Here is a 24,040-nt window from a genome sequence, read left to right as displayed (position 1 = left end):
AGGTCATTAATATGGTCAAATCCGGAAACTATCATTTCGAAAACAAAACGTTTTTCCTTTCAGTGAAATACAGAACCGTTCCGTATTTTATCTAACGGGTGGCATCCCTAAGTCTAAATATTGCTGTTACATTGCACAACCTTCAATGTTATGTCATAATTATTTACAATTCTGGCAAATTAGTTACGGTCTTTGTTCGGAAGAAATGGTCTTCACACAGTTCGCAACGAGCCAGGCTGCCCAAACTGCTGCATATACCCTGACTCTGCTTGCACAGAACACAAGAGAAGTGACACAATTTCCCTAGTTAAAATAAATTTGTGTTAGCATCAATATTAACTAAATATGCAGGTTTAAAAATATATACTTGTGTATTGATTTTAAGAAATGCATTGATGTTTATGGTTAGGTAGACATTGGTGCAACGACAGTGCTTTTTTCGCGAATGCGCTTGTTAATTCATCACCCGTTTGGCGAAGTAGGCTGTGATTCGATGATAAATTAACAGGCACCACATCGATTATATGCAACGCAGGACAAGCTAGATAAACTAGTAATATCATCAGCCATGTGTAGTTAACTAGTGATTATGTTAAGCTTGATTGTTTTTTAGAAGATAAGTGTAATGCTAGCTAGTACCCTACCTTGGCTCCTTGCTGCACTCGCTTAACAGGTGGTCAGCCTGCCACGCAGTCTCCTCGTGGAGTGCAATGTAATCGGCCATAATCGGTGTCCAAAAATGCAGATTACCGATTGGTATGAAAACTTGAAATCGGCCCTAATTAATTGGCCATTCGATTAATCGGTCAACCTCTAGACAGGATATAGCCCTATTTTGTAAAAGACCAAGTCCATATTATGGCAAGAACAGCTCAATTAAGCAAAGAGAAACGACAGTCCATCATTACTTTAACTTGTTATGGATAGGGGGCAGTATTTTCACGGCCGGATAAAAAACGTACCCGATTTAATCTGATTATTACTCCTGCCCAGAAACTAGAATATGCATATAAATATTAGCTTTGGATAGAAAACACTCCAAAGTTTCTAAAACTGTTTGAATGGTGTCTGTGAGTATAACAGAACTCATTTGGCAGGCCAAAACCTGAGAAGATTCCAAACAGGAAGCGCCCTCTCTGACTATTTCTTGGCCTTCTTGATCATCTCTATCCAAAACAGGGGATCTCTGTGGTAACGTGACATTTTCTAACGCTCCCATAGGCTCTCAGAAGGCGCAAGAACGTTGAATGATGACTTTGCAGGCCATGGCTGAAAAACAGTAGCGCATTTGGATAGTGGTCGATCTGAGAACAATGAGACTGGGGGCGCGTGCACGAGATGACTCCATGTTTTTATTTTTTCGTCTTTGAACGAAAACAGGGTTTCCCGGTCGGAATATTATCGCTTTTTTACGAGAAAAATCGCATAAAAATTGATTTTAAACAGCGCTTGACATGCTTCGAAGTACGGTAATGGAATATTTTGAATTTTTTTGTCATGAAACGCGCCGGGCGCGTCACCCTTCTTTACCCTTCGGATAGTGTCTTGAACGCACGAACAAAACGCCGCTATTTGGATATAACTATGGATTATTTGGAACCAAACCAACATTTGTTATTGAAGTAGAAGTCCTGGGAGTACATTCTGACGAAGAACAGCAAAGGTAATCCAATTTTTCTTATAGTAAATCTGAGTTTGGTGAGTACCAATCTTGGTGGGTGTCAAAATAGCTAGCCATGATGGCCTGGCTATCTACTCAGAAAATTGCAAAATGTGCTTTCACCGAAAAGCTATTTTAAAATCAGACACCGCGATTGCATAAAGGAGTTCTGTATCTATAATTCTTAAAATAATTGTTGTTTTTTGTGAACGTTTATTGTGAGTAATTTAGTAAATTCACCGGAAGTGTTCGGTGGGAATGCTAGTTCTGAACGTCACATGCTAATGTAAAAAGCTGGTTTTTGATATCAATATGAACTTGATTGAACAAAACATGCATGTATTGTATAACATAATGTCCTAGGAGTGTCATCTGATGAAGATCATCAAAGGTTAGTGCTGCATTTAGCTGTGGTTTTGTTTTTTGTGACATTATATGCTAGCTTGAAAAATGGGTGTCTATTTCTGGCTGAGTACTCTGCTGACATAATCTAATGTTTTGCTTTCGCTGTAAAGCCTTTTTGAAATCGGACAGTGTGGTTAGATAAAGGAGAGTCTTGTCTTTAAAATGGTGTAAAATAGTCATATGTTTGAAAAATTGAAGTTTTGGGATTTTTGAGGAATTTGTAATTCGCGCCACGCCTATCATTGGATATTGGAGCAGGTGTTCCGCTAGCGGAACGTCTAGATGTTAAGACATGAAAGCCAGTCAATCTGGAAAATTTCAAGTACTTTGAATGTTTCTTCAAGTGCAGTTGCAAAAACCATAAAGCGCTATGATGAAACTGGCCCTCATGAGGACCGCGACAGGAGAGGAAGACCCAGAGTTACCTCTGCTGCAGAGGGTAAGTTCATTAGAGTTAACGGCACCTCAGAAATTGTAGCGCAAATAAATGCTTCACAGAGTTCAAGTAGCAGACACATCTCAACATCAACTGTTCAGAGGACACTGCGTGAATCTGGCCTTCATGGTTTAATTGCTGCAGAGAAACAACTACTAAAGGACACCAATAAGAAGAGGAGACTTGTTTGGACCAAGAAACACGAGCATTGGACATTAGACTGTTGGAAATATGTCCTTTGGTCTTATGGATCTAAATTTGAGATTTTTGGTTCCAACTGCAGTGTCTTTGTGAGACACGAGTAGGTGAACGGATGATCTCCGCATGTGTGGTTCCCACCTTGAAGTATGGAGGAGGTGTGATGGTGTGGGGGTGCTTTGCCGGTGACACTGTTGGTGATTTATTTAGAATTCAAGGCACACTTAACCAGCATGGCTACCAGAGCGTTCCACAGCGATACACCATCCCATCTGGTTTGGGCTTAGTGGGATTGTCATTTGTTTTTGAACAGGACAATGACCCAACACACCTCCAGGCTGTGTAAGGGCTTTTCGACCAAGAAGGAGAGTGATGGAGTGCTGCATCAGATTCCAGGTGAAGCTAGTTGTGAGAATGCCAAAAGTGTGCAAAGCTGTCAAGGCAAAGGGTGACTACTTTAAAGAATTTAAAATTTAAAATATATTTTGATTTGTTTAACACTTTTTTTGGTTACTACACGATTCCATTTGTGTTATTTAATAGTTTTGATGTCTTCACTATTATTCTACAATGTAGAAAATACTAAAAATAAATAAAAACCCTTGAATGAGTCGGTGTGTCCAAATTTTTGACTGGTACTGTATGTATGAGGAGAAAGCTGAAGTCTCTACCTACCGTAGCTTATGCCTGCTCATATACTGTCCTTACCGCCACCATGGGGCACTCTGTTCACAACATTTTGCACTCGCCCACACGATACCATACACGTGATCTGTGGTTGTGAGGCCGGTTGGAGGTACTGCCAAATTCTCTAAAATGACTTTGGAGGTGGCTTATGGTAGAGAAATGGACATTCAATTTTCTGGCAATAGCTCTGGTGGACATTCCTGCAGTCCGCATGCCAATTTCACGGTCCCTCATAACTTAAGACACCTGTGGCATTGTGTAGTGACAAAACCGCACATTTAAGTGGCCTTTTACTGTCCCCAGCACAAGTATGCCTGTTTAGTGATCATGCTGTTTAATCAGCTTCTTGAAATGCCACACCTGTCAGGTGGATGGATTATCTTGGCAAAGGACAAATGCTCACTAACAGGGATGTAAATAAATTTCAGCACAATTTGAGAGAAATAAGGTTTTGTGCATATGTACAATTTCTGGGATCTTTTATTTCAGCTCATGAAACATGGGACCAACACTTTATGTTGCGTTTATGTTTTTGTTAAGTATAATTTATTTTGTCAGACAGGGATTACTTTGATACAATTTGTATACAGTAATTGAATTGTATGGCAGTGGATTTTAACTATTTGTGCAATATCTTCTCATTCTTGTTTAGCTGTCTTTTTATGTAGTCTGCTCATAATCTTGCATGAATCGTAAATGTAGGCGAAGGCGCAACAACTTTCTGTATTGTATGAAGCTCACTCAATGCTGTTAGAGGTGTCCCATATCACAACCTATTCTAAGGAGAGGTTTCATCCATTGGATCAACTATAATTTGCACTTAAAACCTTGCATAAAGTCCTCGTAATTTTTTGTCTTCTCTAATTATATGACACTTTTTGTACCTCTTGGTAAAGATTTGAAACCTCACAATCATGTCACAATTTGAAAGTGAGCATAATACAAAATGTTCCATATTTGTGCATATGGAACATCTCTGGGATCTTTTATTTCAGCCCATGTGTTACTACCTTGCATTTTATTTTCGAACTCTCCAATGGCACGGAAAATGTGGGGTGATCTCTCTATAAAAGTTGCTGGCCACACACCAATACACGGATTTGACAGTCAAACTATGACTTAAAATGGCTTGTTCCCTTTTCCGTGATGGCAGCCTCCCGAAATCAACATCTGACATTCCAAAATATAGATATAAGCCTTCTACAAGTTCTCATCTAACCAACCATGTATAGGTTATTCAAAATGTCTCTGTGGCCTTTGAATAGTGTTAGTTTAAACAGTGCTACACCCCAAATGTTTGCCCCCTGTTCTATTGATTTCAGCGTGATATCGATGGAAGTGATTAACAAAAAAAGTGTTGCGTTACACTTACATAGTTGGCGACCCACTTGAAACAAAATGCAACACTTAAATGTAGCTAGTTGTCTTTTACAAATTGTCCTCTAACCAGTGATGTACATATTATTCCCAGATTCCATGTGTTTTTTTTGAGCTGTTTTAACAGAAGGTGCAACCTCATCTCCCCCCTCTCGTGCAATTGATTTCAACGTGATAATCGATGAGTGATTGACAAAACAGTGTTGTGTTTCTTTTTGTTTTTGTGACCCCCGTATCAAAATGCAACATTCCAACATGTACAGTAGCTGACTGTGTTCTGCAGGTTGTCATCTAACCAGTGATGTAAAAATATCTCTAGTTTCCATGTGGCTTTTGAGTTGTGGTAGTTTCAAAAGTGCAACCCCCCCCCATTTAAAACTGTGTTTTGACATTGAGGTGTTTATCAAAATCTTGGCAACAGGAAGCAGCGACAGCATCATTTTCAACATGAATTTTCAATGGTATTGTACTTAATCGTGTAAAAACTAATGAATGAGTCCAAAAACATGCACTGATTGAATTATTTTGATGATGTACCAGAAATCACCAAAACGTGTTTGCCCTGCCTAGTATTGAATCATTGGTGACTGGAAGTTGAAACATATCTCTTCCTTTCATTTGGGTTGCCGACCCCAGGTTTAGAAGATATAACTAAGGGAACATGGGGCTGAGGGAACATGGGGCTGAGGGAACATGGGGCTGAGGGAACATGGGGCTGAGGGAACATGGGGCTGAGGGAACATGGGGCTGAGGGAACATGGGGCTGAGGGAACATGGGGCTGAGGGAACATGGGGCTGAGGGAACATGGGGCTGAGGGAACATGGGGCTGAGGGACATGGGGCTGAGGGAACATGGGGCTGAGGGACATGGGGCTGTGGGAACTGAGGGAACATGGGGCTGAGGGAACATGGGGCTGAGGGAACATGGGGCTGAGGGAACCGAGGGAACATAAGGTTGAGGGAACATAGACATGGTCAGGCTACTCGGACCATAAATACGCTAGTGTACACCATACGTTGTTTTAAAACACCTAAATGGACACATTTTCTTTATCATAGGCTACTTCCCAAGCACAAATATTATTCTTACTACAACATTTATAGTAGGGGTCCCCAGTCCCCAGTTTTCCACTAGTTACACTTGATAGTGATTTAGATAAGACATCAAATGTCAGGAATCAAATGATAATACAATAACCTAGGTTTTGTTTTATTCCGTAGATTTGGTTTCATCACTGTACATCAGGTAAGTAGTCTTTAATCTGTTGACATGTAAGTGATATATTCTGAGTTAAAGTTGGTAATAACGTTGCATAACAGCCACCATGAACTGTAACTTACAAGGCATGTATGACAAAGTTATAAGCTATAGTTATTACTTGAGTTCTCGTACAACTGTAAGAAGTCAATGACTTCACCGCACTTAACCGGGGTTGAACCATATTGTTGGTTAAGGGCTTGTAAGTAAGCATTTCACGGCAAGGTCTACACCTGTTGTATTCGGTGCATGTGACAAATACAATTTGATTTGATTGAGCATGTGGTCTCAGTTATACTGTACATCCAGCAGTTGCCATTTTCCTGTCATTAATCTCCCACTATGCTGAGATAATGCAAAATGGGCATTGTTGACCAAAAACATGGTTGAACAGCGGCCCAAGAAAGCCATAGTGCAACGACAGCCACTATAAGTCCCTGTATTCCCTAGCAGTGCATACAAATTCCTAGATAGTGAGCTCCATTGTTAACCAGGGTCATGTTCATTTGGGCACACCGTAGCAAAATGTTAGAAAACTTATTGCAGGGGGGGGGGACGGTAAGGGAGTACCTGGACCTGTTCAATGAGAAAAGCTTATTTTCTGATTTATTTGGCAAAAAGCTTCAAAACCTTTGGTACCCTAATGAACATGATCTCGCTCCTCTCCTCAACCACTCTTTGTGTTCTCTGGGCAGATACAGCTTTGACGTTGGAGAGCAGGACCATGTTCACATACGACGAGTCCTACTACGAGTACGTACCCGACAGGCTACCTTGGCATGGGGCCGGACGCCTCTGTAGCCAGCGCTCGGGGGCCTTAGCCACGGTATCCAACACCTTCGAGAACCGAGAGCTCACCACCTTCTTAAAGTCCCTGAACATAACCCACCCCGTGTGGATCGGCAGGAAAGTCATGACACACTTAAAGAGTGAGATCAGTCACTATGCTATTGCCATATTTGACAGTTTTAAGATTTCAGCACCTTCTCTGTCTCACAGTAGAGTCTTTGTTAGAGGTCGGCCGATTATGATTTTTCAACGCCAATACCGATTATTGGAGGACCAAAAAAAGCAGAAACCGATTAATCAATATTTATATATATATTTGTAATAATGACAATTACAACAATACTGAATGAACAATGAACACTTTTATTTTAACTTAATATAATACATAATACAATAAAATCTATTTAGTCTCAAATAAATAATGAAACATGTTCAATTTGGTTTAAATAATGCAAAAACTAAGTGTTGGAGAAGAAAGTAAAAGTGCAATATGTGCCATGTAAAAAAGCTAACGTTTAAGTTCCTTGCTCAGAACATGAGAACATATGAAAGCTGGTGGTTCCTTTTAACATGAGTCTTCAATATTCCCAGGTAAGAAGTTTTAGGTTGTAGTTATTATAGGACTATTTCTCTCTATACCATTTGTATTTCATATACCTTTGACTATTGGATGTTCTAATAGGTACTTTAGTATTGCCAGCCTAATCTTGGGAGTTGATAGGCTTGAAGTCATAAACAGCGCAATGGTTTTACGCATTGTGAAGAGCTGCTGGCAAATGCAGTAAAGTGCTGTTTGAATGAATGTTTACGAGCCTGCTGCTGCCTACCACCGCTCAGTCAGACTGCTCTATCAAATCATAGACTTAATTATAATATAATAACACAGAAATACGAGCCTTTGGTCATTAATATGGTCAAATCCGGAAACTATCATTTCGAAAACAAAACGTTTATTCTTTCAGTGAAATACGGAACTGTTCCGTATTTTATCTAACGGGTAGCATCCATAAGTGCATTTACATTTACATTTAAGTCATTTAGCAGACGCTCTTATCCAGAGCGACTTACAGTAGTGAATGCATACATTTCATACATTTCATTTCATTTCATGCATTTTTTGGATAAAAAAATCAAAAATCTAAGTATTGCTGTTACATTGCACAACCTTCAATGTTATGTCATAATTATTTACAATTCTGGCAAATTAATTACGGTCTTTGTTCGGAACAAATGTTCACAACGAGCCAGGCGGCCCAAACTGTTGCATATACCCTGACTCTGCGTGCAATGAACGCAAGAGAAGTGACACAATTTCCCTAGTTTAATCGGCCATGTAATCGGTCATGATCGGTGTCAAAAAAATGCGGATTACCGATTGCTATGAAAACTTGAAATCGGCCCTAATTAATCGGCCATTCCGATTAATCGGTCGGCCTCTAGTCTTTGTGCAGACATTTTAAATTGGACTGAGGACATGGTCATCGGCCTTACTATCCTGCAGTCTAGTGAATAAGTGTTTGCAACCTAAATATGACCACAATTGGAGTTGCGTAATATTGTTCCGTCCCTTTTATGTCTGTGTCCAAGTTGTATAATGAATGTGACTGTTCTCTCTCTGTCCACCACGCAAAGGTTACGCCGAGACTCTTATTCTGGAGTTTGACGGGAGATCCGACGTGAAGAACGCGCGCCTCCTGCACAAGTTCCCCGCCATGTGCGAAGTGACCGTTTGCACCCGCGTCCGCTTCGATCCGGCCTGCTACGGATTTTCCACTGTCTTTTCTTATTCCATCCAGTCATTCATTAATGAGTTCCAGCTCCGCGCCAGGCTGATCCAGGGCCAGCCCGTCCAGCTGGCTCTGCTGGTCCATGGCATGCACGGGCCCTACCAGGAGGCATTCCGCCATGATGGCTCCTGGCACTCGCTGTGCGTGAGCTGGTCGTGCCACGGCGGACGCTGGGCCCTGTTTGCCAATGGCCGCCTGGTCAACCGGGGTGACAGCCTGTACAGCGTAGGTGACGTGGGCCCTGATGGCCACTTCATCCTGGGCCAGGAGCAGGACTCGTTCGGGGGCTCGTTCAAGAGCGCAGAGTCCTTCTCGGGTAGTCTCACGCAGCTGCACATTTGGGAGCGGGTGTTGAACGACAGCGAAATCCACACCATGGAAAAAGAGTGCTCTCCCGCCTCATCCGGGCTGGTATTCAAGTGGAGCGCCACAGTTCTGGAAGTGGAGTCCTCCCTGAAGAGGCTCTGGGGAGACTCGCCGTGCCAAGGTAAGGACCACGTGGGCGGACATGCTTGATTTAAAGCGGACTACCCCTGGAGCTAGTCTGGGCTGTCCCAGCATATTCTCTCTCTCTCTCTCTCTCTCTCTCTCTCTCTCTCTCTCTCTCTCTCTCTCTCTCTCTCTCTCTCTCTCTCTCTCTCTCTCTCTCTCTCTCTCTCTCTCTCGAGCCTGCATTTGGAGGTTCCATGTCTCTCTCTCTAGAGCCTGCATTTGGAGGTTCCATGTCTCTCTCTCTAGAGCCTGCATTTGGAGGTTCCATGTCTCTCCGGCAGCTCCCTCTTCCTTCATGAATAGGGGAGCAGATTGGCAAGTTGTAATTGGCAAACTCAGCCCAGTAATGGTTGTAAATATTTCATGTGCGTGGTAATGAATCCCACCCTTCAAAACAAACTCTCCTTTATGACATCGCCATCTCAGCTGCCTGGGCTCTCGTTATGGAGACCGTAGGGAATAGGGTCCCTAATGGCACCCTATTCCATACATAGTGCACTACTTTTGACCAAACCTGGTCAAAAGTAGTGCCCTATATAGGGAATAGTGTGCCATTTGGCATGCAACAAAGGAGAACACACAGGCAGATGTTCTATCTCCATATATATCAAACCCAGACTGTACGCCTCCTTCCGTTCCTTATCGGACCATTTAAGAATGTTGACTCATTCTGACATCATATGAAACCCAGCACATTAGGAGTGCACTCGCTTTCTCTTTCTATCAACTTTTTTACTTCCTAAAAGCATTGCATATCCATTGCACAGCCAGAAGAGGATGGGACCTCCCCTCTGACCCTAGTTCCTCTCTAGGGACTCTATTTTATCAAACCTAACGCAATGGCCTTGTGGTTAGGGTGTCCGCCCTGAGTATGGAAGGTTGTGACTGAAAAATGGGACCTGATGCGTCTCTGCTTGGCACTCAGCATTTAGGAGATAGATTGGGGGTAAGGCCCTACGATAGACTAGTGTCCTTTCCCACGGGGTGTACATCAAGCTGCCTCACGCTACAGAAACAGGAGATAGGCTCCTGCCCTATGAGCCGTTTCGACTCGCACAAGCCAAGGCTCATGCAAGACTACTTACTTACTAATTCAATGGTAAATCTAAGTGTTGGCGGTAGAGCTATAAGTCTGGGGGTGTGTCAAATATTTTTCACTTTTCACAGCTGGAATTATGAGTGAAATAATTGATGGTGGCGTGAAAGGGCTGGGTTTTGATTAATAAACAAGTTGTAGGTGTGACAAGGGCTTGGCCACTGACTGGCCAATCAACGCATTCCATGGCTTAATACGGCATGCGTTTGTCTCAAGTTCTATAGGTTATTGACTATCTTTGCGTTTTCATCAACTCCAATTCAGCTAGGGGCATGGACTATTCTCTTCCTGGTCCATTGTGGATTGATACTACAGTTCATTAAATAGTATAGGCCAGAGTAACGAGTAATAGCAACAGTACAAAATAGTGCTGAGCATTTAACCGAAATTTTGCTTATTTAATTTTTTTTAAACAACTAATTGACTGCTAGTTGTTTAATTATTTTCATTCCATTTCGTTCTTTTTTGGTTTTTGAGTGCAATGTGCAGTTTATCTAGCGATAAATCAGATCAAGCCTGAACTGTGAGATGTAGTAGGGAGGTGTAATCTCCAACAGGCCAATATTCTACATAGTTTAGCGCAGAAAACATGGTAATTAACTACAATGACCATAATCCATTGCGCACCTACTTGTCTGTTCTGAGATGGAGAAGAGACAGAAAGATCTCGCAATCGAAAGGGATAAAGAGCAGTTGCTTCGTGACGTATCTCTACTTGAAAATACATGATCTAAGATTGATAGTTGGTATTCAGCAGTTATAAAAGTGTGTTTTTTATTTTGAAGCACTACTGAAAAAGTGATTTGTGTCAGACGGTATAGGCAACAGTTCTGTAGAGATGAGATGATGACTTGGAATGAAATAATAGTCTTCAAATAGGCCTAAAACAAATGTAATATACACAACAATTAAAATATTTCATTAAAGTAAAGTAATGTGAATACATTATGGTTAATAAGTGATAAGCAGTAATGCCAGTCATTTTATTAATAGTTTTTCTGTGGGGGGTGAAACTGAAACAGCACTCCTCTAAAAGCTCAGTACTAGTAAAAGAAAAATGAACATCCAGTGTTTGCTCAATAGCCTATGTTTGGAGTGTTGGCAGTCAATATTGTTGTAATTGGCTTTAAAAGCCTAGCGTACTGTAACGGCTGTCTTCGGGTAGAGAGGACCAAGGCGCAGCGGGTTGCGTGCTCATCATATTATTTATTTTAAATAAAGACTGTGAACACGGAAAAACAATAAACCAAGAAACGACGACAGGAAACAGTTTAGCAGGCTATACACATAACAGCAGTGCTAAAGACAACTACTCACAAAATGCCAAACCAAACACACACCTCTATATAGGACTCTCAATCAGAGGCAACTAGAAACACCTGCCTCCAATTGAGAGTCCAACACCCAATCCTAAACATAGAAAAACTAAACTAGACAGAACGTAGAAATACATACAAAACACAAAACCTCTGCCACGTCCTGACCAAAACTAATACAATTACTCCCTCTGCTGGTCAGGACGTGACACGTACATATCTTTACTCATTGCACTTTTCCTAAAATAAAAATACTAGGCTCCCGTAAAATGTATTGTATGTGTGAGGCAGGTTCTCAATAAGCAAAATATAGCCTAGGCCTACCATTGATAGTGCATTATAGTAATGAATAATTTAAGTTAAGCGGAGCCAGTTCAGAAAATAAACCTGAGTGCCCCTCCTCAGGCTGACGCATCAGCTGAGATGGCATCTACTGTATTAGAGGCTAGTATCAATCACGCCTACCTTATTTGGCGGCCTATTTAAGCTGACCGGGTCTGCTCACTCATCCTGCTGCCACTTACTGCTACTATGTGCTGGCTTCTTGTTCCCACCATCACCCCAACCTCTACCTGTTAGGTTCTGTGTTTCTGCCGGGGGGATTGGTATAGCTTACTGCACTCACTGCCTGTAGGCTATTTTATATTGATGCTTTGCTTGGGCAGTGAGATACCCTGATGGAGCAGAGCCTATATCGCCAAGACTTGCATTATCCATTGCTTAATAAATGGTTAAACATATTTCTACGTGGCGTTTTCTTTCTGAAATAAGTTTGTAGGAGTCTTTGGTAACCGGATGAGATGCTCTCTTTGGAGATGGGTATGGATACTTGAAGAAGCTAAATGAAGAATGCAGGTAGGCGCATACAGTGCATTCGGAAAGTATTCAGACCTTTTGACTTTTTCCACATTTTGTTAACATTACAACCTTATTCTAAAATGGATATCGTTACAAAAAAATCCTCATCAATCTACACAATACCCCATAATGGCAAAGCGAAAACAGGTTTGTAGAAATTTTAGCAAATGTATAATAATAAAAAACTGAAATACCTTAATGAATTATTCAGACCCTTTGCTATGAGACTCGACATGGAGCTCAGGTCCATCCTGTTTCAATTGATCATCCTTCCGATGTTTCTACAACTTGATTGGAGTCCACTTGTGGTAAATTCAATTGATTGGACATGATTTGGAAAGGCGCACACCTGTCTAATATAAGGTCCCACAGTTGACAGTGTATGCCGTGTATGTTGACTTGTATCTCCCTCACTAACTTTAAGCATCAGCTGTCAGAGCAGCTTACTGATCACTGCACCTGTACAGATGGGCTATCTGTAAATAGCCCACCCAACTACCTCATCCCATCCCATATTGCTATTTTGCACCCCAGTATCTCTACTTGCACATCATCATCTGTACATCTCACTCCAGTGTTAATGCTAAATTGTAATTATTTCATCACTATAGTATATTTATTGCCTTACCTCCCTAATGTTACTACATTTGCACACACTGTATATAGATTGTTCTATTGTGTTATTGACTCTGTTTGTTCATCCTATGTGTAACTCTGTGTTGTTGTTTTTGTCGCACTGCTTTGCTTTATCTTAGCCAGGTCGCAGTTGTAAATGAAAACTTGTTCTCAACTGGTTAAATAAAGGTGAAAAAATTAATAAAAATGTCAGAGCAAAAACCAAGCCATGAGGTCGAAGGAATTGTCTGTAGACCTCCGAGACAGGATTGTGTCGAGGTACAGATCTGGGGAAGGGTACCAAAACATTTCTACAGCATTGAAGGTCCCCAAGAACACAGTGGCCTCCATCATTCTTAATTGGGAGAAGTTTGGAACCACCAAGACTCTTCCTAGAGCTGGCCTCCTGGCCAAACTGAGCAATCAGGCGAGAAGGGACTTGGTCAGGGAGGGGACCAATAACCCGATGGTCACTCTGACAGTGCTCCAGAATTCCTCTGTGGAGATGGAGGACCTTCCAGAAGGACAGCCATCTCTGCCGAACTCCACCAATCAGGCCTTTATGGTAGAGTGGCCAGACAGAAGCCACTCCTCAGTAAAATGCACATGACATGCTTGGAGTTTGCGATGAAGCACCTGAAGGACAGACCATGAGAAACAAGGTTCTCTGGTCTGATGAAACCAAGATTGAACTCTTTGGCCTGAATGCCAAGCATCACGTCTGGAGGAGCCCTTGCACCATCCCTACGGTGAAGCATGGTGGTGGCAGCATCATGCTGCGGGCATGTTTTTCAGTGGCAGGGACTAAAAAGTACAGAAAGATCCTTGATGAAAACCTGCTCCAGAGTGCTCAGGACCTCAGACTGAGGCAAAGGTTCACCTTCCAACAGAACAACAAACCTAAGCACACAGCCAAGACAACACAGGAGTGGCTTTGAGACAAGTCTATGCATGTCCTTGAGTAGCCCAGCCAGAGCTCGGACTTGAACCCAATCGAACATCTCTGGAGAGACCTGAAAATAGCTGTGCAGCAACTTGAAGGGATCTGCAGAGAAGAATGGGAGAAACTCCCCAAATACAGGTGTGCCAACCTTGTAGCGTCCTACCTAAGAAGACTCGAGGCTGTAATCGCTGCCAAAGGTGCTTCAACAAAGTACTAGGGGTCTGAAAAGGGTCTGAATATTTATGTAAATGTGATATTTCAGTTTTTTTTCTTTTTCGTAAATTTGCTAAAATGTGTAAAAACCTGTTTTTTTGCTTCGTCATTATGGGGTATGGTGTGTAGGTTGATGAGGGGAAAAAAACAATTGCATCATTTTCAGAACAAGGCTGTAACGTAACAAAATGTGTGGCAAGTCAAGGGGTCTGAATACTTTCCGAATGCACCATATGTGTGTATGTTTAAGGATGTGCAGAATATTTTCTATTCAAGGCACATTGACTAAACACCTTTATGGATATGATACTTTGCAAGGCAAGGATAAAAAAGAAACAACACGTGGCTAGGTTAAGGGTAGCGGAGGGCTTGATATGGAAAACAAGAAATCTGTTTTTTAAAACAACTACCATATTTCTACACAGGATGGGGTCAGAAGCATGATATATCATATCTCTTCTCTTGTTCCATGGCACTGTGTGCACACGTAGGCCTAAAAAGACTCACCTGTGCGATGCTGCTAAACCAGCCTTGATTAAGAGGACATGTCTTTTCCATGGGCACTGTGTGTCATGGCTGAATAGTCTACTTTTCCGCTCTCAAAATCCATGCCATTATCAACTGCGTTACCATTAAGACCTGCTTTATGTGGGTCTTATCTTCCCATTAGCTCTGGGAAAATTGTCACTTTTGCACTTGTTTTTAAGGACATACCTAAAATATTGCCACACCTCCCACCTCAATGCAAGCGAGTTGATTTTAGACAGGTAAATTGCCGAACCTGGAGTTAGACACTTGTCTTCCTTCTATTAAGTTTTTCCTGGACAATGTGCTACTGCTTTTGCCTGCTGTTTGGGGATAAGGACAGGTTTTAGGGCTGTATTCCAGAATTCCCGGTTGGAATCCTTCCTGATTCTAGGAATCCTCCAACCTAGATATCTGGAAAACCTGAGCATTTTTGGAAGTTACCGTAAGTTTGCAACCCTCGACAATTTAATGTAAAGCACTTGTGACATCTGCTGATTCCAAAAGGTCTTTAAAAAATGCATTTGATTGATTGATGTACAATGGAAATTCCTTATCTTTTTGGCTCCCTGTTTTTTTCTGTTATTTCTTCCTTACTAGCTAACAGCAGTAAGTTGGCCGACGAGTTCCTGTACTCCCTGTTGGATTCAGATGTGGTGCCATATCACAACTTCTCTGAGGTGGTGGATGCACCTCAGGCTGGGGAGTGTGTCACCTTTGACCCCCTGAGTGGAGGCTGGGGCTTAGACGTTTGTGACAGTCAGAGAGGTGCCGTCTGCCAGTTTGAGAAAGGTGAGGACTGACCATCCATGAGATCAAAATGATAGTGTTAGCTATGTTTTGAAGCTATACAGTGTTTGTTACATTGTTTACTTGGCATGGAATAAAACAAGCTTATATTTGGGGTTCTGATTGGGTACAACAGTTGAACTAAGCTCATGAGGCATTTACATGTTATGGATGTACCAAAGGATGGTTGTACCAGTCCCTCATTGCCCCTTAAGTCAGAAGGGGAGAAGGGAGGGGGGTGGTTTTAAGATGGTCCTACCAAGGATCATTTAGCTATTTGATTTCGAGTTTTAGGACCTGTTTAGGTATCAAAAAAGTATATAAAACAATTAATTGATGAAACATTAAATTTGGCCTTACTGCTATTAGCCCATAGAAACACATTGAATAAAATATTCATACATGACAAAACAGATCAGCAAACAATAAAAGAAGGTGTCTGTCCTATATCTGAGAGATATAATAAATATCAGGATTTTAGGCATCCTAGAGCAAAATGTGTTCGTGAGAGTCTCACGTTTCAATATTACTGTGTAGCCCAAACTGTTCAGACTTTAGAGACAGAAGTTGGCAGATCGGCGGTGACCCTTGTGGGGGTAGAATTACCACTCTATAGACAGATGAGACTCTCACAAACACAGTAATATTGAAACGTGAGACTCTCACGAACACATTTTGCTCTAGGATGCCAAAAATCCTGATATTTATTACATCTATGGTGGAAGGTAGCGTGGCTACTGCGGTGTTTGTCAGACCATGTGACATCCCGAAAATCGGTCTTCTCACAAGAACTTCTGTAGTGTCCGAATGTATTACCACTCTATAGACAGATGAGACTCTCACAAACACAATGGTATTCTCCATTTTGCTCTACTATCCCCACAAGGGTCATCCATTGGTGGATGAAGTGATTTGAGACGCGGCCCATGCAAAAGAAACATGATATCTCTAGCTTAAACAAAATCATTTTGATGGGGATTTTTGTATTATGCAAATTATATTTCCACTGGGGCATGGACATCAACTCTGGAGGGTTGTTTATGTTTTATTCAGTATATCCTGAGATATCTCATACTACATTGTTTTGTTCACTTTTTTTATTCTAGAGGTGTTGGACATCTTCGGCTTTCCCAAGACAGCGTTTTTCAGTAAGGTGAGCAAAGATCCGCTCGTCAATCCTGTAAATTGGAAGGTTCACACAGCCTATTAGTTTCACGCCATTCAAATGCAGCTTTATCAGTCCTGATTCTGCGTCCAACAACCGCAAGCCAATGGCAGAATTAATATGCATGTCCCCTGGGCCGTTGTCAGGCTGTGGGTAACTGGTGCATGGAATCAGGCGCGGGAGAGCAGAGATGAGTGTACAAGGTAATTTATTCCACGAACAGCACCAGTATAAAACAAATACTAAAGGTGCGTGAAATAACCGGTCACTCGTAAATAACGGGCGTAATAACGAACCCGGCAAACAATACCAGCCAACAAGTCTGATGAAACCAAGATTGAACTCTTTGGCTTGAATGCCAAGCGTCACGTCTGGAGGAAACCTGGCACCATCCCTACGGTGGAGCATTATGCTGTGGGGATGTTTTTCATTGGCAGGGAGACTTGTCAGGATCGAGGGAAACATGAACGGAGCAAAGTTCAGAGAGATCCTTGATGAAAACCTGCTCCAATGCGCTGAGGACCTCAGACTGTTGCTAAGGTTCACCTTCCAACAGGACATTGACCCTAAGCACACAGCCAAGACAACACAGGAGTGGCTTCGGGACAAGTCTATGAATATCATTGAGTGGCCCAGCCAGAGCCCGGACTTGAACCTGATCAAACATCTCTGGAGAGACCTGAAAATAGCTGTGCAGCGACACTCCCCATCCAACCTGACAGAGCTTGAGAGAATATGCAGAGAAGAATGTGAGAAACTCCCCAAATATACGTGTGTCAAGCTAGTAGCGTCATACCCAAGAAGACTTGAGACTGTAATCACTGCCAAAGGTGCTTCAACAAAGTACTGAGTAAAGGGTCTGAAAACTTGTGTAAATGTGATATTTCAGTTTTTGTCTTAAAACCTGTTTTTGCTATGTCATTATGGGGTATTGTGTGTAGATTGATGAGGGGAAAAACTATTTAATCTATTTTAGAATAAGGCTGTAACGTAACAAAATGTGGAAAAAGTCAAGGGGTCTGAATATTTTCCAAATGCACTGTAAATAGGCCCAATAGACATTCCCATTCAAGTCAAAGTTTGGTAATGTTCTAATAGTTATTATATTTCTATGGTTAAAACCACCATGTTTTTCACCAAGGTGATTGAGGACATGAGCATGAACGTGTCGTCTGAGAAAGACTTGGCGTCGATGAGCGGACTGACCACCGTGCTGGTCAGGGTCCTGGAGGCCAGTCCGGACATCCTCACGTCCACCGATGTCCTCTACCTCACCGAGATGATGAAACTGGAGGCCACCACCACCATCCAGGAGGTCAACCATGCCCAGGAGGGCCTAGACTCTACCGAGGCCATGGTGTCCATTGCCACCAACTACCTGAAACTGGCCAGTCTCATCCTGGACTCTAAGATGGCCGCCCAGTGGCTAGGTCGGCCGGAGGACGTTGTACGTTTTCAGTGTTCACACATTTATATAATGTATTACACCAGCAAACAGAACTGATTGCAATTACGTATTTAATGATTTCATGGTCAGGTTGTATACTGGTCGTAATAATTTTTTTGTAACACTTTTGTCTTAACTCGACAATGAATGTGAAGTTTCAATTTATATGTGTAATTTGTATATGTTCTATTAGGAACTGGTTCTATAAGGAAGTTGTAATCTGATCACAAAACAACACGTATATTATGTATTTTTCATGACTTGTGATCTTGTCGTGAAAAAATATGTCATTACCTGATTGTAACAGAGACCAGTTCGTTGTATTCTGGTTACATGACCAGTTTTCAACCAGAAAATCTGATTTCAGTAATATGTTTTTGTTTCACACAAATGCAAAAAAATATATATATATTATTTTCTTCATACAGGCCACTGTGGGACCATTCACTGTGGTGGAGAGCATTGATAAACTGACTGGAGCTTTAGCAGATGTGCTATCTGCAGAGTGGAAAAGCTTCACACTCTCAACGGAAAACATAGGTAATGATATTGTTTGCATCCGTTTTTTTATAGTGTTGCTAAACATCTTTGAAATGAGGTCTTATTAAGAATAAAATTAACATAAGAACTGATAAGAACGGATAAGAACTGGAGATAGAACTGGGAACTTCAGATAGACGCAAACCAACTAGAGAATAGAAGTGAAATGACAAAGAAAAGGGAGTTCACTTTACAGTGGTATCTGATGGCTCAGTCTGTGGGAGTATAGTGTTTGAATCAAATCAAATTGTATTCGTCACAGACCGAGAGAAAGAAAATAGAGAATTATTAGAAATGTTATAGCATGTAATAATAAATACCCAATGAGTAAAGATAACTTGGCTACGAGGTAATTGAGGTAGATATGTACATTTAACAAGGAATTAAGTGAATAGGCAACAGGATAGATAATAAACACTAGCAGCAGTGTTTGTGATGAATAAAAATAAGTTTGTACAAAAAGGGTCAATACAGATAGTCCCGGGTAGCTGTAAGGTTAACTATTTAACTTACTATTTAACAGTCTTATGGCTTCGGGTAGAAGCTGTTCAGGGTCCTTTTGGTTCCAGACTTGGTGCATTGGTACCACTTGCCGTGCGGCAGCAGAGGGAACAGTCTATGACAGGGGTTCTCAAACTAGGGGTTGCGACCCCATATGGGGTCTTCTGATATGAAAATGGGGTTGCGGGACAATTTCCAAAATCACATCAATTCCTTGTCAGAGAAGACTGTTGAATGAATAATTTATTATATTGCTAGCAATCAATTCAAATCAAATCTTATTCAAGAGGAAACTGACTGAACGACTCAAAACTCCCCAGCTTATGCTCTCCAAATGGACGTTAGCTGTGAGGGCTGAGATGCCCATGTATTGTCATTTGTTTGCTATACATGTCGGGGGATGCTATTCATGAGGACAAATTGTTCTGTCTTACGATTCCTGAGCATGTAAGGGCACAGGGGATGTTCAGTGTGCTGCGTGGCTATATTGACGAAATACAGATTCCATATGGGATCGAATGGTGGGCTTTTGCACAGATGTGACTCCATCTATAGCGGGACGGTGAGCAGGCCACTGCACTCTAGTTATGAATGTGTCTCCCTCTGCCATATGGACACATTGTATGATACCGAGAGCAACTGGCATCAAAAGAGCTGAGCACAGAACTCTGCAGCAGGTAAGCACAGATATACAGTAGGAAGAAAGAGTATGTGAACCCTTTCGAATTACCTGGGTTTCTGCATAAAGTGTTAATAAAATGTGATATGATCTTCATCTAAGTCACAACAATAGACAAACACAGTGCTTAAACGAATAACACACAAACAATTATAATTTGCCATGTCTTTATTGAACACACCGTGTAAACATTCATAGTGCAGGTTGGAAAAAGTATGTGAACCCTTGGATTTAATAACAGGTTGACCCTCCTTTGGTCTCAAACAAGCGTTTTCTGTAGTTGCGGGTCAGACCTGCGGACCATACCCACCCTTTGTTCAGGAACCCATTATTCCATTTCTGTTTGTCACATGTCTGCGGAACTTGTTCTGTTTATGTCTCAGTTGTTGAATCTTGTAATGTTCATACAAATATTTACACATGTTAAGTTTGCTGAAAATAAACACAGTTGACAGTGAGAGGACGTTTCTTTTTTTTGTTAAATTTACATACTATACACATTTTACAGACACAATCTATTTTACAATATAAATATATTTTGTTTGTTTTTAGTCCTGGCCTTCCTCTATTTCTCTCCGTCCAGTTTGATTTCTATTTGTATCTGTGCTATTTCACAACATTTCTGAACCTATATACATTTGATAGACCCCGTATGTTTTACATTTTTTTTCTTTTTGTTATTAGTCCCACACTTCAGCTCCATTCAACCCCTCCCATCTATCTCTTAACACCATCCATTTTGGATTTCTATTCGCCATATATTTTTCAACTGTGCTGTAATGCTTCACAAAAGTACTGAACCTTTCTATTCTCATAGCTTCTACAGATTGTAAATCTAATATTGATCAATTGACTATGACTTTTCAAATCACCCAGTATTGCTATCTGCAACGTCAGTTCTAGGTAAATGTTGCAATTCTTCAGCCATTCCTGGACCAGTGACCATTCTTGTTTAGTGTTTTTACGTATTGTAGACTCGTCAACAGAGATGTTAGCATGTTCCAGAGATTTCTGTTTGTCTTTAGCTGACACTCATTGAGCATTCTGCGCTGTGCTCTTGCAGTCATCTTTGTAGGACGGCCACTCCTAAGGAGAGTAGCAACAGTACTGAAATTTCTCCATTTATAGACAATTTGTCTTACCGTGGACTGACTTTTAGAGATCATTTTGTCACCCTTTCCAGCTTTATGCAAGGCAACAATTCGTAATCTTGTTCGAGGCATGGTTCACATCAGGCAATACTACTTGTGAATAGAAAACTCAAATTTGGTGAGTTTTTTTTTATGGGGCAGGGCAGCTCTAACCAAAATCTCCAATCTCGTCTCATTGATTCGACTCCAGCTTTTGGAGTCATTTGCCTCGGAGTTCACATACATTTTCCAACCTACACTGTGAATGTTTTAAATTATGTATTCAATATAGACAAGAAAAATACAATAATGTGTGTGTTATTAGTTTAAGCACACAGTGTCTGTCTATTGTTGTGACTTAGATGAAGGTCAGATCAAATTTTATGTACAATTTATGCAGAAATTCAGGAAATTCCAAAGGGTTCACATACTTTTTCTTGCCGCTGTACTGCAGCAGGTAACTTTGATTATTAACCTCATCAAACCACATCTCTTGTGCGCACGCCTGTTAGCTAAACTATGTGGAGATATGGCATCAGAGCATGACAATGTTCTATTGCACACTGAGGCTTGGTGGTTATTGGGGGAGAGTGCTGGAAAGATTTTTCGCATTGAGAGAGGAACTGTTGTAATTCAAAATGGATGTAACCCCCCCCCCCAAAAAAAACAGACTTGGTTAACTTTTTGTGTAATGAAAAAAAATGTGTTTCCTTGACAATGTAGCAGACATATTTGGAAAACTGAATGAACTGAACGCAAGCATGCAGGGGAAATACAAGAACATTCTACTGATGAGTGACCGAATCAGTGGATTCAGAGGGAAGAATTCTTATTGGAGAGAGTATTTCAAAAGCGAACCATGCCCCCTTCCCTAGGCTGTGCATGTTTCTAACGGACAACAGCATCAGTAAGAATCCCACACAAGTGATGACTGCTCACTTCCAGTGCTTGGAAGAGAACTTTGGGACCTACTCCCCAATCCGTTTAACTGTGATCCTGGCTCAGTTGACATGCCGGTAAGTGAAAACAAACAGCTGATCGAGCTGTCATGTGACCGAATGCATTCACTGGTCACTATGGAGGAGTTTTGGTTCCTGACTCAAAGGGAATACCCTGCCATCTCCCTCTGAGCATTAATGCTGCGTTCAAAACAACTGGGAACTCCGACAGGGATATATTTTTTTGAACAGTCATCCAACTCGAATTTCCACCTCGGGAACTTGGACCTCTTTCTAAAGCTCCGACTTTCTGACCTAAAGATCACTGGCATCATGATTTGACCTCGTATTTTTCAGAGTTCTCTGTTGTCTCGAAAGCACCATGGCACCCTTCGCCATCTCTAATCTGTGTGAAGGTGAATTCAGTGCTCTCGTGTGCATTAAAACCGAATATCGATCAGGTTGGCTGTGACATGCAATCAAGCACACCCATCTCATTAGTGGTGGTGAGGTAAGATAAATTAATTAATTTGCAATTGACTGTCATAGCCCCACATTAAAAGTATGTGATGGTTGAGAAGACAATCATAAATACTGTTAGAATGTTTTTCAATTGATTTCTATAGCCCCAAATAAAAAAGTAAACATTGTCTGTTAATTACATACACTACATGACCAAAGGTGTGTGGATACCTGCTCGTCGAACATCTCATTCCGAAATCATGGTCATTTATGTGGAGTTGTCCCCCCTTTGCTGCTATAACAGCCTCCACCCTTCTGGGAAGGCTTTCCCCTAAATGTTGGAACATTGCTGCGGGGACTTGCTTGTATTCAGCCACAAGCATTAGTGAGGTCGAGCACAGATGTTGGGCAATTAGGCCTGGCTCACAGTCGGCATTCCAATTCATCCCAAAGGTGTTCGATGGGGTTGAAGTCAGAGCTCTGTGCAGGCCAGTCAAGTTCTTGCACACCGATCTCGACAAACCATTTCTGTATGGACCTCGCTTTGTGCTCGGGGGCATTGTCATGCTGAAACAGGAAAGGGCCTTCCCCAAACTGTTGCCACAAAGTTGGAAGCACAGAATCTTCTAGAATGTCATTGTATGCTGTAGTGTTAAGATTTCCCTTCACTGGAACTAAGGGGCCTAGCCCGAACCATGAAAAACAGCCCCAGAAATTATTCCTCCTCCACCAAACTTTACCGTTGGCACTATGCGTTGGGGCAGGTAGCGTTCTCCTGGCATCCGCCAAACCCAGATTTGTCCGTTGGACTGCCAGATGGTGAAGCGTGATTCATCACTCCAGAGAACACGTTTCCACTGCTCCAGAGTCCAATAGCAGCAAGCTTTACACCACTCCTGCTGACGCTTGACATTGCACATGGTGCTCTTAAGCTTGTGTGCGAGATGCTCGGCCATGGAAACCCATTTCATGAAGCTCCCGACGAACAGTTTTTGTGCTGATGTTGCTTCCAATGGCAGTTTGGAACTCGGTAGTAAGTGTTGCAACTGAGGACAGACGGTTTTTATGCGCTTCAGCACTCAGCAGCCTTGTTCTGTGGGATTGTGAGGCTTACCACTTTGCGGCTGAGCCGTTGTTATGCCTAGACATTTCCACTTCACAATAACAGCATTACAGTTGACCATGGCAGAAATTTGACGAACTGACTTGTTGCAAAGGTGGGCTCTTCAGTGAGGCCATTCTACTGCCAATGTTTGTCTATGGAGATTGCATGGCTGTGTGCTCGATTTTATACACCTGTTAGCAACAGGTGTGGTTGAAATTGGCGTATCTACTAATTTGAAAGGGTGTCCACATACTTTTGTATGTAAAGTGTACATTTATTCACATGGTTGGGGTTCAGAGAAGTTTTAGATATCAAAATGGGGTTGTGGGCCAAGAATGTTTGCGAACCCCTGGTCTATGACTTGGGTGGCTGGAGTCTTTGACAATTTTTTGGGCCTTCCTCTGGCACTGCCTGTTATAGAGGTCCAAGATGGCAGGAAGCTCGGCCCCAGTGATTTACTAGGCCGTACTCACTACCCTCTAGCGCCTTGTGGTCAGATGCCAAGTTGTTGTCATACCAAGTGGTGATGCAGTCAGTCAAGATGCTCTCAATGGTGCAGCTGTATAACTTTTTGAGGATCTGAGGGCCCATACCAAATTTTTAAGAGGTGTTTCGTGCCCTCTTAATGA

General features: G+C 41.8%; 1 protein-coding gene across 2 annotated transcripts in view; it reads left to right on the top strand.

Annotated features, from left to right (window-relative positions):
* LOC106613480 (adhesion G-protein coupled receptor D2) overlaps window positions 1-24,040 on the top strand; it is a 167,014-nt gene that overhangs the window by 3,033 nt on the left and 139,941 nt on the right. For both annotated transcript variants that reach the window (XM_045687280.1, XM_014215752.2), the window contains exons 3-9: window positions 5,985-6,009; window positions 6,717-6,950; window positions 8,443-9,084; window positions 15,256-15,447; window positions 16,551-16,597; window positions 17,751-18,056; window positions 18,485-18,596. In XM_045687280.1, the coding sequence (XP_045543236.1) occupies window positions 5,985-6,009; window positions 6,717-6,950; window positions 8,443-9,084; window positions 15,256-15,447; window positions 16,551-16,597; window positions 17,751-18,056; window positions 18,485-18,596 (1,558 nt within the window). The remainder of the gene's footprint in view (window positions 1-5,984; window positions 6,010-6,716; window positions 6,951-8,442; window positions 9,085-15,255; window positions 15,448-16,550; window positions 16,598-17,750; window positions 18,057-18,484; window positions 18,597-24,040) is intronic.

Source organism: Salmo salar, chromosome ssa10, assembly GCF_905237065.1.
Source record: "Salmo salar chromosome ssa10, Ssal_v3.1, whole genome shotgun sequence".
NCBI classification, from domain to species: domain Eukaryota; kingdom Metazoa; phylum Chordata; class Actinopteri; order Salmoniformes; family Salmonidae; genus Salmo; species Salmo salar.
Note: the sequence above shows the minus strand (reverse complement) of the source record. Positions and strands in the feature narration are given on the sequence as shown.